The sequence below is a fragment of the Crocodylus siamensis genome, chromosome 6, assembly GCF_052110815.1.
Source record: "Crocodylus siamensis isolate JL-2025a chromosome 6, ASM5211081v1, whole genome shotgun sequence".
NCBI classification, from domain to species: domain Eukaryota; kingdom Metazoa; phylum Chordata; order Crocodylia; family Crocodylidae; genus Crocodylus; species Crocodylus siamensis.
In genome coordinates, this window is record NC_143400.1 from 86,836,893 (window position 1) to 86,851,017 (window position 14,125).

A 14,125-nucleotide genomic window follows, 5' to 3' on the forward strand; every position below is an offset into this window, starting at 1 on the left:
ATAGATTGAACTGATAAGCAAGTGAACAAACATTCACTTTTGATTCTGGAAATGCAGCCATATATGCCTGCAGTGGCCCAAGCCAGAAGCCAGGCAGCACAAGAGCACTGCTTGGCCGGAGCAGGCAGTTTGGGGCAAGGCTAGCCCACCCACCCTGTGAGGGGGGCTTGTAAGGGAGGTGCAATGCATCCTGGGATACTAGGGGACTGTAAATTAACTTGAATTCAGAGGGGATCTAGGACAGAATTTCAATAAACCAATTTAATCTAAATCAGTTAAATCTGATACTACATTCATCCAGGTTTATCTTAAACTGGTTACAGCCATTTGCAAGCGGTTTATGTGTATTTAACTTCTGTCGCGTTACAAATCTGAACTAGTTTCCAATCACATATATCAATTTATGTGTAAGTTCAGTTTCTAGACCATAAATTTAACTTTATCTCAACTATGTAGCTGGTCCAATAAAACATATCACACTAAGAAATCTTTGTCTCTCTGTGGTTTTGGATATGTTTGTACCATTGCTTTAACCTGCCCATCTTCATTGGGGCTGCACAGGGTATTATTTTCTGCAGGTGTAACAAGCACTTTGTATGTCTTGGGCATTGGCAGCTGCTGTCATTTTTGTACCCTCTCAATATTGATGCCAAGCGCTAGTGCCCCAGCTGTCCATCCGTAGTTACACTTCTGTTGTCTTCACTGAGTCTGCACAGAGTATCCAAGATCCATCTATGTCAGTGTTTTAAAGCTTAATTAATCTTGGAACAGCCCCTTGAGATCCCTGGAGGAAAGATGTTGCATTATTTTGATTGTTGTACTTATTCATTAAATATACTTGGGTCAGATTCTAATCCCTGTAAGTGCATCAGGCTAAATCATAAATTTCTTGTGGCTCTTTTATCTTCCACAGAGTTATGCAGATTTACAGCTACTGAAGATCTGGTCACTTGCTTCACGGGTATTCTCAATAATTTCAGTGGAGCAATTTGTTGAATGAAGTATTGCCTAATACCAAGTATGGATATTAGTATCTCAGGCAGTCTCATAATGATCCAGAAGACATGTTCCTTCTTATAGCTCACGTGTCTTATCTTATTGCCAGTTTTAATATTCTATCAATATTCAAAAGAGGAAAAAAAAGGAAATGGGCTTACCTTACTTAGTAACAGTATCGAAGGTAATTTGATATGAGGTATGAAGCTGGTTTGCTCATTAACTGATAAGGAACAATCTTCAAATACTTTCTGGGTTTTAGAATTTGGAATGTTGTTAAAAATACTGTTGTTTCTGCCTTTGAGGCAGTATGTCATAAATTTAATGGAACAAATTTATTTCTGATGTAAATACACTGGCTTTATAGACTTTTACTAGACAGTAATTTGGTTCAGTATTTCTTTTTTCCACCAACGTTGCTACATTGCATTCTCTACAAACCATATGAAAGGAACCTCATATTTGCTCAGTTGTTTCAATACAATTTGTGCTATGATATGTAATTTGATTTTTGATGTGCTGTAAGGAAATTACAAAATAAATAGTGAGTATTTTCATTTCTTTAATTTAATCACATATATTGTCACCAAAGTTTCAAAGTAATGCTGATTTAATTATGGAGTGGAAACAGTCTTTAGTTCTATTATTAAGTGAATAATTTGACTTGAGTCTTTTTTTTATATCAAACTTTTACTGAAGCAGCCTACTTGTTGAAGTGTGCCACAATCTAATTTGCATGATTTGGGTGGCTTTCGGTTATTTATTCTATTAATGTTGCTAGCACCTGTGGGAAATGTGGATCTTCAGGTACTGACTGTGTTAATCAAACAACTTGGTATGTTTCTACACTGTCCGAGTATATGTCATTGCATTAGAAGGCTCAGCCGATGAAATTGGGGACTTGTAATATACTACTGATTGGATTAACTTGTCCATTTTGTGTAGCTTGCTTGAAGACTTATTTTAGATAAATTAGGAAGATTAAATCTGAAGAGTGACCTTTGATAATTATTCCTCCTGACAAGATCTCTGAAGTCTTTAACATAAGCCCAGTGCTCTTGTAAGACTATTTGAACTTTAAATACTAGTAACTGGCAGTGTAGCAGATTTGATTCTAATATGTATTTTATACAATTTATTTTAGTAGACTTTTATTTATTAAGATCTAAATGCTATAACTTATGTCCCATTGTGGTGCTACTATTAAATTCTCTTGTTTAGCTATGAAGTATTATCTTTGACAGTGGATAGTTCATCACTATTGTAATGTGGTATTATGTTTCTGTTTATTTTAAGTTTGTGCTAATATGTGTGTAGTCAATGTTACTTAATTAATGGACTATTAAGCTATAAGTTAGTATTGGTAATAGATGTGTAAGTGCTAGGTTACTGACTAGGGTGGCCATCATAGAGGACATTCCGGTTTTCTGCTACTCTGTCCTCTCTTGATACAAAACCTGACACCTTTATGTCCTCTCTTTTTCTTTTGGCAGAGGACAACCGGACTGTCTTCTGTGATGACCACCCTATTACTGACACATTTTCCTTTCTGACTCTCACCTTGGTCCCAATCCAAACCTATTGAAATCAATGTTTTCCATGGACAGTTAGACCACTTTTTAAAATGTGATTGAGGTTCCTAAAACTGTGGATAGCTGTTGAGTAAAGTTTTCAAAAGGTTGTTGATTTTAGTCATTGTTTTCAACAGCTGTCCATTGTTCAGCTATTGATTTAAGAAATAATTGTATAGATGCTTTTTAAAAAATCACTAGGGGATGTTAGAAAAATAAATACCTTTAAGAATTTGGCCTTTGAACATACCAAATCTAGTGTGTAACAAGCTGTTCCAGGTACCTGTAAGCAGAGCTCTCAATTATGTGGCTGTTTGGATGCTAATATGTCATTGGGGTTCTATCTCTGAGTCTCAGTCCTTTTAATTATATTTTTACATACAAAATGCAGCTGAAGTAATGATAGCAGCTGTGTACACATATTCAAGTAATCTGGGCAACTTATCCAGAGCTGTGTGTACAGACATTTGAATGTTGAGGCCTTAAGGAGTGGAGAGCTTGTAGTGATGACACTGGGCAACTGCAGGGGAGACCCTGTGCATGCAACAGATGTGCCTGGAAACAGATAGCAGCACTGCATAAGGCTGCCGTGATTGGCTGACCCAGACAATCACTATGTTCATTGTGTTTTCCTGCTGCACAATGTGCCAATCATGAAGGTGGTATGTTCTGCTCTCTGCTGGAGCAGCAGAGTCCAGCAAGTGATACCATCTCTCTTGGGGGGATGCTGGAGGACTATGCTCTCCTCTGAGAGAAGCCACAGCATATACAGACATTTGCTGTCCCAGGAGAAACTCTTCTAGGAGTAATTTAACTCTGGTTATTCCCAGGTTATTTTTTTCCTCTAGTTGCCATTTTTAATCTAGGAGAAAAATCCTGTACAGTCATGATTTCTCCTGGGAGAGCAATGGCTGTTCCAGGAGAAACCGAATGTCTGCATGAGGCCTGAGTTCAGTATAAGATTTCTTTAAGTCTGTAACCAGAGGCATAACTGGGCAGTTCTGCACACTGGGTGGCAGCAGTGTATGGGACAGTAGTTTCAGACAGGTTGCCCCTGATAGCGATGGCTAGGCCTGCAGCATGATGGCTGCTATATTTGTGCCCTGCTCCCGAAGTTGGGGATTGGAGCAGGTGTCCCCCTCACTGCCACTCGGTTATGCTAGAATCATTTACTCATTTTTTGTATAGCAAGCCTGTTACGCATCAAAACAAAGACTTAGTAGTTTCCTTTCAGGATTTCCTTTCCATCCTTAGCATACTTTCTACAAGTATGTTCCTTTTCCATTGGCTCTGGAGCTGGTAAAACTAAATCCATTGTTTCCTTTAGGTCTCTTGTCATTGGCAGTCTGTAGACCATCCAGTAGCAGGTGTTTAGCAGTGATAGAAACTGTATTTTTCCCATGGAAGCCAAAAACTACCCATTCATGGTCTCTGCTGGCCTGTGGAGCAATATTGCCAAAATCGCTTCTAGACTCAGGTTTTCTGCATGACACTTCATTATGCTGCCTGCCAGGATATTGGCACAGGCATCTCTCCATTGTAGGTATGAAGGCCGAGGAAAACTTTCATGCAAATAATATATTAGGATGTTTTAGTGGCACAGTTCTTTTCTGCTTTGCAGGTCCTTTGCCTGCTGAATTTAGGTCAAATATATCATTCTAACAAATTTTCCAGCACTCTCTTCCTTCCCCCCACAATTGCCCCTTTGCAAAGTTACTAATGTGATGATGCAGTATCACAGGAAAAATTGTTGCTTGCATGTTTTACAAAGTATTTTTAAAACCAGAAGCTTTGGGGGAGAAGGGAACATGCTAGTGGTATCTAGAGAATATTAAGGTTTGCTTTTTCTCTGTTATAAATCCATTTTAAAGAATCTGGCTACTCTCAACCTGTTGAGTTATCACTGAGCTTTGAGTTTCTTCAAAGTGCATTCTGCTTACTTCTTTACAGTGGAATACACTGACAACTCTACCGTGTTTCAAGTAAATTGGAAGCGCCTGAGGGCTGAGACCATGGCCGCCTTTGTGCTACTTTTGCTTAGCACTATTGGATGATGAATAATAATTAATAGATGTGACTGAAAATTAAATTGGGGCGCAAAATAGAGTTGGTTGAACAAATGTACCCCAAAAGCCCTTTTTTGCATATTTTTAAAATTTGACTTCAAACCGTTTCTTTTGGAGGGCTGGAATTTGATAGGATTACAAGAAAGAAAACTTCAGATAGGTTTAATACAAAATTAGTAGATTTCTTTCCCCTAAAATGAGCTGCTGAATAATTTTGTAATTTTATTTCAGATTTTTTACTAAATAATAATATGGACTTATCTGCCCATTTGTCTAGATTGTGGGAATTTATTTTTATTTTACTTTATCATATTTAAAATTAGGTTTAGTTTAATGATTTAAAAGTATCGCTCCGCTGAAGTTAAAAGGAGCTTTGTCATCAACTTCAATGGGGCTAACATTTCACTACTAAATTCCACAGCGAGCTCTGTCAATGTAACTGTTGGTGATGATGCACTCATTACTGACCTGCTCTATGACTTAGATTTCCTGTCTGTAAAATGTACCCAATTCCTGAAGTTTTGTGTAGTATATTTAATACTTTTAAAAACACTTTTAAACCCCAAATGAAGTTCCATCATACAAACTTAATCAGGTTTGAGGTGAACAGATGTATATTTTCACTAAAAATAACTCTGCACCCTGATCTACCAATAAAAAAACAACCATTCAGAAATTCACTGAGTAAAAACTTCAGCATGAAAATGCACATTTTGCATGTAAATTGTAAATACTTTTAATATAATAACATACTATGAATTATTTCTGTGGTATCCTTTAGGTTTCCAATAGGATACTTCGTTCCTAGAGAGCAAAATTATCCTTTCCCATAAAGCTATATATAGATGTACAGAGAGAGAGATGTATTTCTGATCACTGCTAAGGAAATACTTGCAAAGATAAAAGGTGCTATAGTGTACTACATGGTGTCTCTCACGAACTCCATGCCTCTCATTACTGAAATTGTGAACTGTTTTATCTAGTCCTGGTAAACAGATATTGAGGGAGGAAAATAATGTATTGTTTTTTTCCACCCCCCCCCCAGAGATTTGACACAGTTGCCTAGAAAAGAAGATACAGACATTGCAATGCAACTTCTGGTTCACTGGACTTCTCGTGGCCTCGAAGATGTTCAGCTAGTAAATTACTCTGTCTTGCTTGATGTACCGGGCTCTTCTTCAAATACAGTGACTCTGAAAAAAAGTGGCGAATGCTTTTATCCTAGTGGACTGCAGTGTAACACAGACACCAAAAACCCTCGCAGCCAAGACCTCCTGTATTCATATGCTGCTTATTCTGCCAAAGGAACTCTTGAGGTAATGTGACCATTTGTCTCTGTCGTTTTATGGGAAATAGATTTAGAAATCAACAGTTTTCATTGAACTCTAACCGGGAAATTGGTAATCATGGAAATGAACTTGAAATGCTCAGACGAGAAATGAGCAAATAAGCGCGAACCTCCTCTCAGACCTTGAAATGAGCCAGGCTCAGCTTCCTGTGATGCTAATTTAAGAAAATAAAAAAATAAAGGCTGGGTATTTTTCAGCTGATGGACTGGACTGTTCTGGTTTTAACTGGATAAAGGAATCTGGAGAGGAGGCATCAAGCGGGATTCAGGCATCTGTCTTGGGCCCAGCACTGTGAATATCTTTACTAATGACTTGGCGAGTGGATTTGAGGGTATGGTTACTACATTTGCAAGTGACACCAAGTTGGGTGGGGTAGCAGATGTGTTGGAGGACAGGATTTGGATTTAAAATGAGCGTGATGAAATGGAAAAATGATCTGAGATGAATGGGATTATGTTTCTGTAAGGACAAATAAGAAGTGCTCCATTTCAGAAGGAACAAGAAAATGCACAGACAGAAAATGGGGCTAGGCTTCTGCAAAAAGGATCTGAGCATTACGTTGTGTAGCAAGATGAATATGAGTCGGGGGTAAATATCGTTGTGAAAAATCCCTTCCAACATAGAGGGATGTATTAACAGGAGTATTGTATGCCAGTCATGAGAAGGGATGCTTCTTTTTTAGAGGTACCCATCTGGCAGTCAGGGGTTAAAATGCAGCCCCCCAGGCTCCTGCCTAGCTGTTGGTCTTCCCTGTCGTCACTCCTGCTGCTGTGGTAGCTGGGATCTTCAACCTCTCTCTCCAGCATCTGTTTCCTGCCACCACTCCTGGGGCAGGCACAGCAGGGGCAGATCCAGGCTGTCTGCACAGTGACAAGGGCAGATTTGCTCATGATGTATATGAGATGGCAAGTGGCAGAGCGGGGCTGCTCTTGCTACCCACACAGCTGGGAATGGAGCCCGGCTGCCTGTGCAGTGGTGGGGACATTAGGGGACTACTGGCCATCCAGAAGTTAAACAGCTCTGTTGTACTCTATTCAGCACAAACCTCATTAGAAGCACAGTGTTAGGTGCTACTTTTCAAGAAGGAGGTGTGAATGACTCCAGTGTAGATTGGCAAAAAAATGATTAGATATCAGAAGAGCATGATGTATGAGGAATGGGTGGAAGACTGATTCCTTAGTTTGGAGAAGATGAGCCTGAGGGTGGATTTGCTAAGTCTTCAAATACAACAAGGGTTATTTTAAAGAGGATTGAGAACAATTGATTTCTGTCCTCACAGGGGCAGGGCTAGGAATAATAGCCTTAAATTGTACCAATGGAGAGCTAGGTTAGATATTAAGAAGAACTTCATAGCTATGCAGGTCCTAGAACAAATTATTTAGAGTTTGTGAAACCGCTGCACTGAAGGTTAGATGAGCCTGGGTTGGTTTAGCTAGGGCTGTTCCTGCCTTGAGCAGAAGGTCGGGCTGAATGATCTCCAGGGATCCAGCCCTACTTTTTGTGATTCAGTTTTCTGGGGGCTTGAGGGCACTATACAGCAAGAGTAAGAGAAAGTGCTTTTCAGTGAAGAATGGTCTGAACACAGACCTAGTTCCTAGGGACTTCTGAATTATAATCCTGGTTCTGTCTTAGTTTCTGCAATGATGTTCCTCATTTACCTGCCCATAGGGGTGTTGTGAGGCTGAATAAATATGTATGAAAAAACAAGGGTGGGTTTTTATTAGTGCCATCTTTCATCCTCTCCACCACATGATATATCACCCTGGTCTTTTACTTAATTTTTTATCAAACTACAACATTTCATGATTAAAACATTAAGTTATCAGAGATGTATAAAGAAAATTAAACTTTGAAGAGATTCCCTTCCCCCCCTTCTCCACACGCACTCCTGCCAAATAAAGGTATTCTCTGTCTTTCATTAATTACTCATCTCTGTGATGACAGCACGTTAGTGGCTTGGATAACCATTAATGCAACCTAATTTCTGTTCCGTTTGCTCATGATATCTTTGTAATACTTGGTAGTGAACTTTCAAAATTTACATAGCCTTAGAGCAACCCTGTTCTCAGTATTCCAGTCTTGCAGTCAATAGGTAAATTAACATAATTTCTGAGCAAAGTTTTTGCATTTATTAATATGATGTAAGGCACTGTGGGCATCTTATCAGCTGATAGATTTGAATAATATGCAGCACCACCTTATTATAATAGGCCCTGAACACAAACCATATGAGAGAACAATAAAGTTCTGGTCTCCGAGATGAATCCCATAAGTGCACAGGTGTTCTCGATCAATAAAGGGCCTGATAAATTCGAGGCTATGAGAAATCCAGTGTCTCTGGAGATGTTTGTACTCTTGGGCCACTGACACACGTTCAATTAAAGACACGATGGGATTGGATTCATGATGCCAGCAATTGCTCTTCCTGTCATGCTACATGTGGGATCATGGATCAGATCCCAGTTGTGGTCCATTTGCTAGTACAGGGAGAGCCTGGAAACATGATCCTGGACTTCTGCACCAACAAAGGTGCCCAGCAATCAACTGATTGTCAGTTGGCTGTGGAGATGCACTGGGCATCTTTGAGTTCCTGGAGCTGGTCAAAGATCAGCTAGATCAGAACTGCCCCCAGTCATGAACCAGGCACAGTGTTGTCCCTGCTGACCTTTCAGCATGTGTTCAGCAGCAGTGTGAGGACTGCACCAGCACCTGTTTGAGTCCCAGTGCTGTCTACCCTGCCACACAGTCCTTTTAGGCTAGGGACATACATTCTAACAGCCTGAGGCTGAATTGATTCAACCGTTGCAGGTTACTCTAGCCTGGCTAGGGTGAACCAGTTTGTAACTGGAGAGACATTCCCTCTGGATTAAGGAAATTCAGGCACATGCCTGCAAGGGGCTCAGGCTAGAAGCTGTGGGATGTGAGAGCAGCCCTCTCTTCCTTTACATGGTGCTGACCTGAGCGGGGTGTGGCCAGGCCCCAGCAGGACCTCTGATTAGGCAGGTCTGCCTGCACCTGCAGGCTTTTCTCCGCTCGCTGCTGAAGGGGTAGGAGTGTTGCCAGACCCCTGCTAGCACTCTAAGGCAAGGCGGGGAGGACGCAGTTTTGACATTTTTTGTGTAATCATTTTGTGGCTGGTTTTGGTTTTTTGTCACACCATTACTTGCCTGAACATGTGACCATGTTACACTTTAAGTCATGTTAACTGGTTAATTGCATCTTAAATGTAACATCTGCCAGAGGCCTTGGTAAAAAAAAAAATTATTTTTACCAGTAAGCTACAAAACAGGTCTTATTTCAAAATTATTCTCCATTATACTATGACTGCTGCATAGTGAACCAAGCATTTACCCTTACACATGCACACAGACTGCTACTGCACAGGTATCGTTGAGGGTAGACTTCTGGACTTTGTAGAATCAAAAATAAAAGACAAGTTTGTATCACCTAAAGGAATACATATTTTAACTATGTTAGGGTTTACAACTAGAGATACATCAAGCATCCAGAAAACTGCCGTGGATCTGCAGTTTGACCTCCAAGTACTCCCTACCGGGAAGTATAAATATCACCCATGATGGCATTTGGTAATAAGACATAAACCATATGGTATATGTGTTTCAACTATATAGTTATTGGCAGTGATGTAATTGGCATCTAAAGAGTAAGCCTCTGCTGTCTATTTTCAAGTACATAATCAGTAAGTAGAAAGTTGTTAAAATTATCAGGGTAAGACATTAGGGGGAGGCATGATCACATGTAAAAATATATGTTACAAAACAAGGATGTCAAACACACAACTATCTTTTTGGCCCACCCAGACTGCCAGAGGGTACTTGGCTTTACCTGTTGGAGCCTGCACTCTTGCAGTGCCCTGTTCTTGCCCTTGCTACCACTATACCCTGCACTCTGGCCACTGCTAGACCCTGCACGACCTTCCTCCCTGCAGGACCCTGTGCTCCCACTGCTGCTGGACCCTGCATTGCCCCTGCACTCACTGGTGCCAGCCCCTGCCCAGCTGCTGCTTCCACAGCGTAGCCCTCCTGTTCTGGGCTGGATCCAGCTCACAAGAAGCTCTATGGTCGTAGATCCAACCCAGGGCCCTAGGTTAGTTTCATGCCCCTGTTGTAAAACAAAGCAAAAAACACCCTTCCTTTACTATTGAATAATTTCCTTTCCAAATGTGACGCAGATACTTAACAGTGGATAATTTTGCATAGAATTTATGATTCATAAAGTAGTTGTAGTTCTGATACTAATGATTCATCTGTACATTTTATTCATTTGAATTGGTAGCAAGCTAAGCCATTAAACAATTCTTAGGTCATTGTAGCGTGGGTACAGGAAGAGCTGCAGTTCTGTTTTTTGTTTTGACAAGGTTATGCGCAGAATAACCATGTTCCTTTGCTTTGAAGACCCATCATGTCCATTCATCATATGGCCATTTTATATGAGCTATCCAATTTGTGCTTTCTGGTAACAGTCTAAACAGCATTTGTGATATCTGAAATCTACTTCAAAAACCTATTTAATGCCAGTGTGATGGATGGTGTGCTTTGCTACTTCTCTGTAATTCATCGTGAACTGGAAAGGTGATACTGTTTACCCCATCAGAATGACAGGCAGGTCAATGTAGGATTCTAAGGAGACCTTGTCCTGTCATTTGTGAAATATATATAGTGGTTATGTAAATAACTTTAACATAGGCCAGGTCAGTGTGAGGAAACTCATTCACTGATGTATTTGTATTAAAAAAAAACCAAAACAAACCTCGAAATATTGACCATAATTTCATAGAGAGGTTAAACACTTTGCAGAATTGTTGAAGACCCCAAAACAGATCTGAGCAAATACAGATTACATTAAGGGAGAAAATTACATTTCATCTGTATTATGCACGTAGGGGGACATTCACTCCTTTGTAGCTAGATCCAGCACATAGCGTATACACATTTAAAATGCTACTTGAATCCACCAAAGGAGAAATGACATAGGACCTAATGGTACATAGGCATCTTCCTGGTCTTCTGAAAGGGGTGAATTTTATGTCTAAGCATATAAAGAGCAGAACCAAAGTGTAGCACCAAGATCTTAAATCACATGCATTGGATGCAAAGTGTAAAGGAGAGATAAATTCGTTAAAGATTAATTGTCAAATGCCTAACAATTTACTTCAGAATTTTAAGTGTTGGCCTCATGCCTTTCTAACTGCATGGGGGCTGTGTTTTAAATGTCTGAAATGGAGAATATAAAGAGTTAAAGCAAGGTGAACTTAAAGTTAAGGTGCATACCATCCACAGACTCTTAACTCTGCCTGCTAGAGAGGGCTGTAGAGAGTTGCCATATTTAGTAGGCAGAACATCCTCTAGTTTGTTCCACAAATCTGAATCCCAGTTCCATTTATTGTGTTCAGTAGAACTATTGAATGGGATTAATTGGACTGGCTTGGCCAAGCTGTGGCTTGATCTGAGAGATGCATACTTTTAGAGATCTAGCGTGGCCACATTTCGGTTCTGAATCATGTAGATTGTATCTGGCTTACAAGAATGCCTTTTTACTAGCAGCTAACAGGTATACAGGGCGGTGATCTCTACGGCTTAATGAGGGATGTATGAAGGCAGCATCTCAGAAGGTATAATCAGGGCAAGGGGGGGGTAGTAAAATCTGATAAATCTAGGTTGCTTTGGTTTGCACTGTTTGAACACGTTTGTTATCCCTGGCCTAATTCTAAGTGGCTCCTTGGCAATGGTTTTCCAGCTACAGAATACACTAGCTGGATATTAATCCATTCCTTTCTCATATAGCATTTCCTCACCTCCTGGCTCTGTCTAGCAGAGCCTGGTTCTCTCTCACTTCCCTTCTCCCCACAGGCTGAGTGGAGGATGCATTTTGAAAAGTGTGGGAGAAGACACAGGAACAGACAAGGGGCTAGCCTGGCACATGTTCGGACAATTTTATGAAAGGGGAACAGACGTGAGACATATAGATAGGTACTAAGGGTTTTGCATGGAAAAACTGACCAATTATCACTTCAGATCATTATTCCAGTCCCTCCATATTCCCCTACAGCTTGTCCCATCTTTGCTCCTATAAACCATTCTCTTCTTTGTGCCCTTTGCTTTGCCTACCCCATGCACCCTGCAGCTCCAAGGCTCTTCTGATTTTTTGCCCTTACCATATGCCATCTCCACCTGTCTTCTTCCTGCTCCACATACATAGGTACACACACAGTGGGAGAATTGGGTGATTTTGTAAACAGCTGTTTTTAGAGAGCCTTTATCCCACAAACCCATTGCTCAAATGATCCCAAATTCAGGACATTGCTTTGCGCAATCATTAGGCTCACCACATTTCGAGACAAATCTAAATAAGCTTATAGATTTTAAAGTACAGCTGACCTTTAAACAAAAAGCAGTGCTCAACCTTAACTACAGCAGAGCTGTCACTCCACTATAATTAAAGGCAGAAAGCTATGGTACTGCAATATGAAGGTTACACAATTTAAAATTGCAATCAGGACCTGCAGAAGGTATTATAGCAAAGACAAAGCCACATTGCATATCCTGTTTGTTTTATGGGATGTCTTTTAAGACGCAAGCATTCATATATGAAGCTACGTATTTCCCTAGAAGAAACAAAACAGACAAACAGTACATTATGCACAGCAGCCAAATTAATGTTGCTGCAAGAACTTTAACTACCAAGGGGAAGATCTTCAAGACACAAATAGCAATTAGTAGAAAATCTCCTCCAGAATCTGCTGCCTTTTTGTAATTTTAACTGTGCCATCTGAACGATGTATTAACATATTTTTGCATATACTTTGCCAGGTTTTCTTAAAAAACACAAAAGGAAGACGGCACCGACAAAAATTCCCGAGCTATTCAGCCACAGAATTAACCAGCTACTTGTAAAAAAACAAAACCAAAACCAAAACCAAAACAAAACAAAACAAAAACCCAAGAAACCAATCAACCAACCAAACAAGAAACTACTGTTTTAATAAAACTACAAGTTCTGTGTGGATCCTGAAAGCTTTCCTTGGTTGGTTCAGTATACTTACAAGGCTGTGTCTTAACTGTTCTGTGCTTCTGAGAAATGCATGACTGCTCAGAGAGAAGCGCTGAATCAGTGCTGAGTAAGACTGCTAAACATTATTCTTCAGTCTAGTAGTATGGAATAAGCTGAAGACTATAAACAGTTTGGCTGTAGGAATGATGAAGTCATTGCAGCAACTTAAGTCCTAGCGTGTAATTCCCGCTGAGGTCAATAGGAGTTGAGCTTTAAAGACTCACAGTTATCCGTGAGGCCCTGAAAGGCTGGCTGCAAGAGAGAACTGGTAGAAGTAATTCCTTCAATGGCTGGCGCTTGGAGATAAGTCTCTCTTCAGCCTATAGGATGAAACAGGGAAGTTTAAATTCAGCAGAATTTTTTTCAGTGGGGCATGTGCCTTTATGCCCACTTCTTGCCACTTCCGTTCAGTAAAGACTAGCGCTCTCATTGCTTATTACTCGAAATATTTACTCCAAACTATGCGGAAGCCCTTCTGCACTGTGCCTGAGTACATCCCGCTTCCTAAACAGAGGCAAATTGGCCCTCTGTGCTTCTTTTAGCAGCTGAGTAGTTTTGAAATAAATGTGCATAAACATGTAACACATCCGTAGCTCAGCGCATACCTGGAGGCTAAGAGGAGATGTTTGAATGTGCATTCTAGCATGCAATTTCCAAAAGGTCATATCTTGTATTAATTAAATAGTAATGTGTGTCACCTCATGCAAAGTGACTAGTCCTCACGAGAGCAAAATTGCAGACAAGCTGCTGTTTCGGCTTCAGCTTTGTTGATAATATGAAAACTATATGGGTGTTTGTTAGGGATGCGTTTTAATTATTCCAATCTCATAACGTGGAAAATTGACTTTAAACAGGCTTTGGTCAAACAGAAACAAAAACCACCTCTAGACAAAGGGTGAAGAGTGAGCATACTGGATCAAAGGGGAAAATCATGACTGCATATAATAGACACCATTTTACAATCTTTGCTAAAGCTATTGTTATGTGAACTGGCTGCATGGAAAGAGTTCCTGTACTTGCAAGGATAGGGATTTAGCATGTCATAAACACCTACACGAGCTTGCGGTTTTAA

At 40.2% G+C, this 14,125-nt stretch overlaps 1 protein-coding gene across 3 annotated transcripts in view; it reads left to right on the forward strand.

The window, feature by feature from the left end:
- Positions 1-14,125, forward strand: part of NAALADL2 (N-acetylated alpha-linked acidic dipeptidase like 2) — a 1,083,795-nt gene that overhangs the window by 558,621 nt on the left and 511,049 nt on the right. For all 3 annotated transcript variants that reach the window (XM_090052131.1, XM_090052132.1, XM_090052130.1), the window contains one exon: positions 5,679-5,949. In XM_090052131.1, the coding sequence (XP_089908257.1) occupies positions 5,679-5,949 (271 nt within the window). The remainder of the gene's footprint in view (positions 1-5,678; positions 5,950-14,125) is intronic.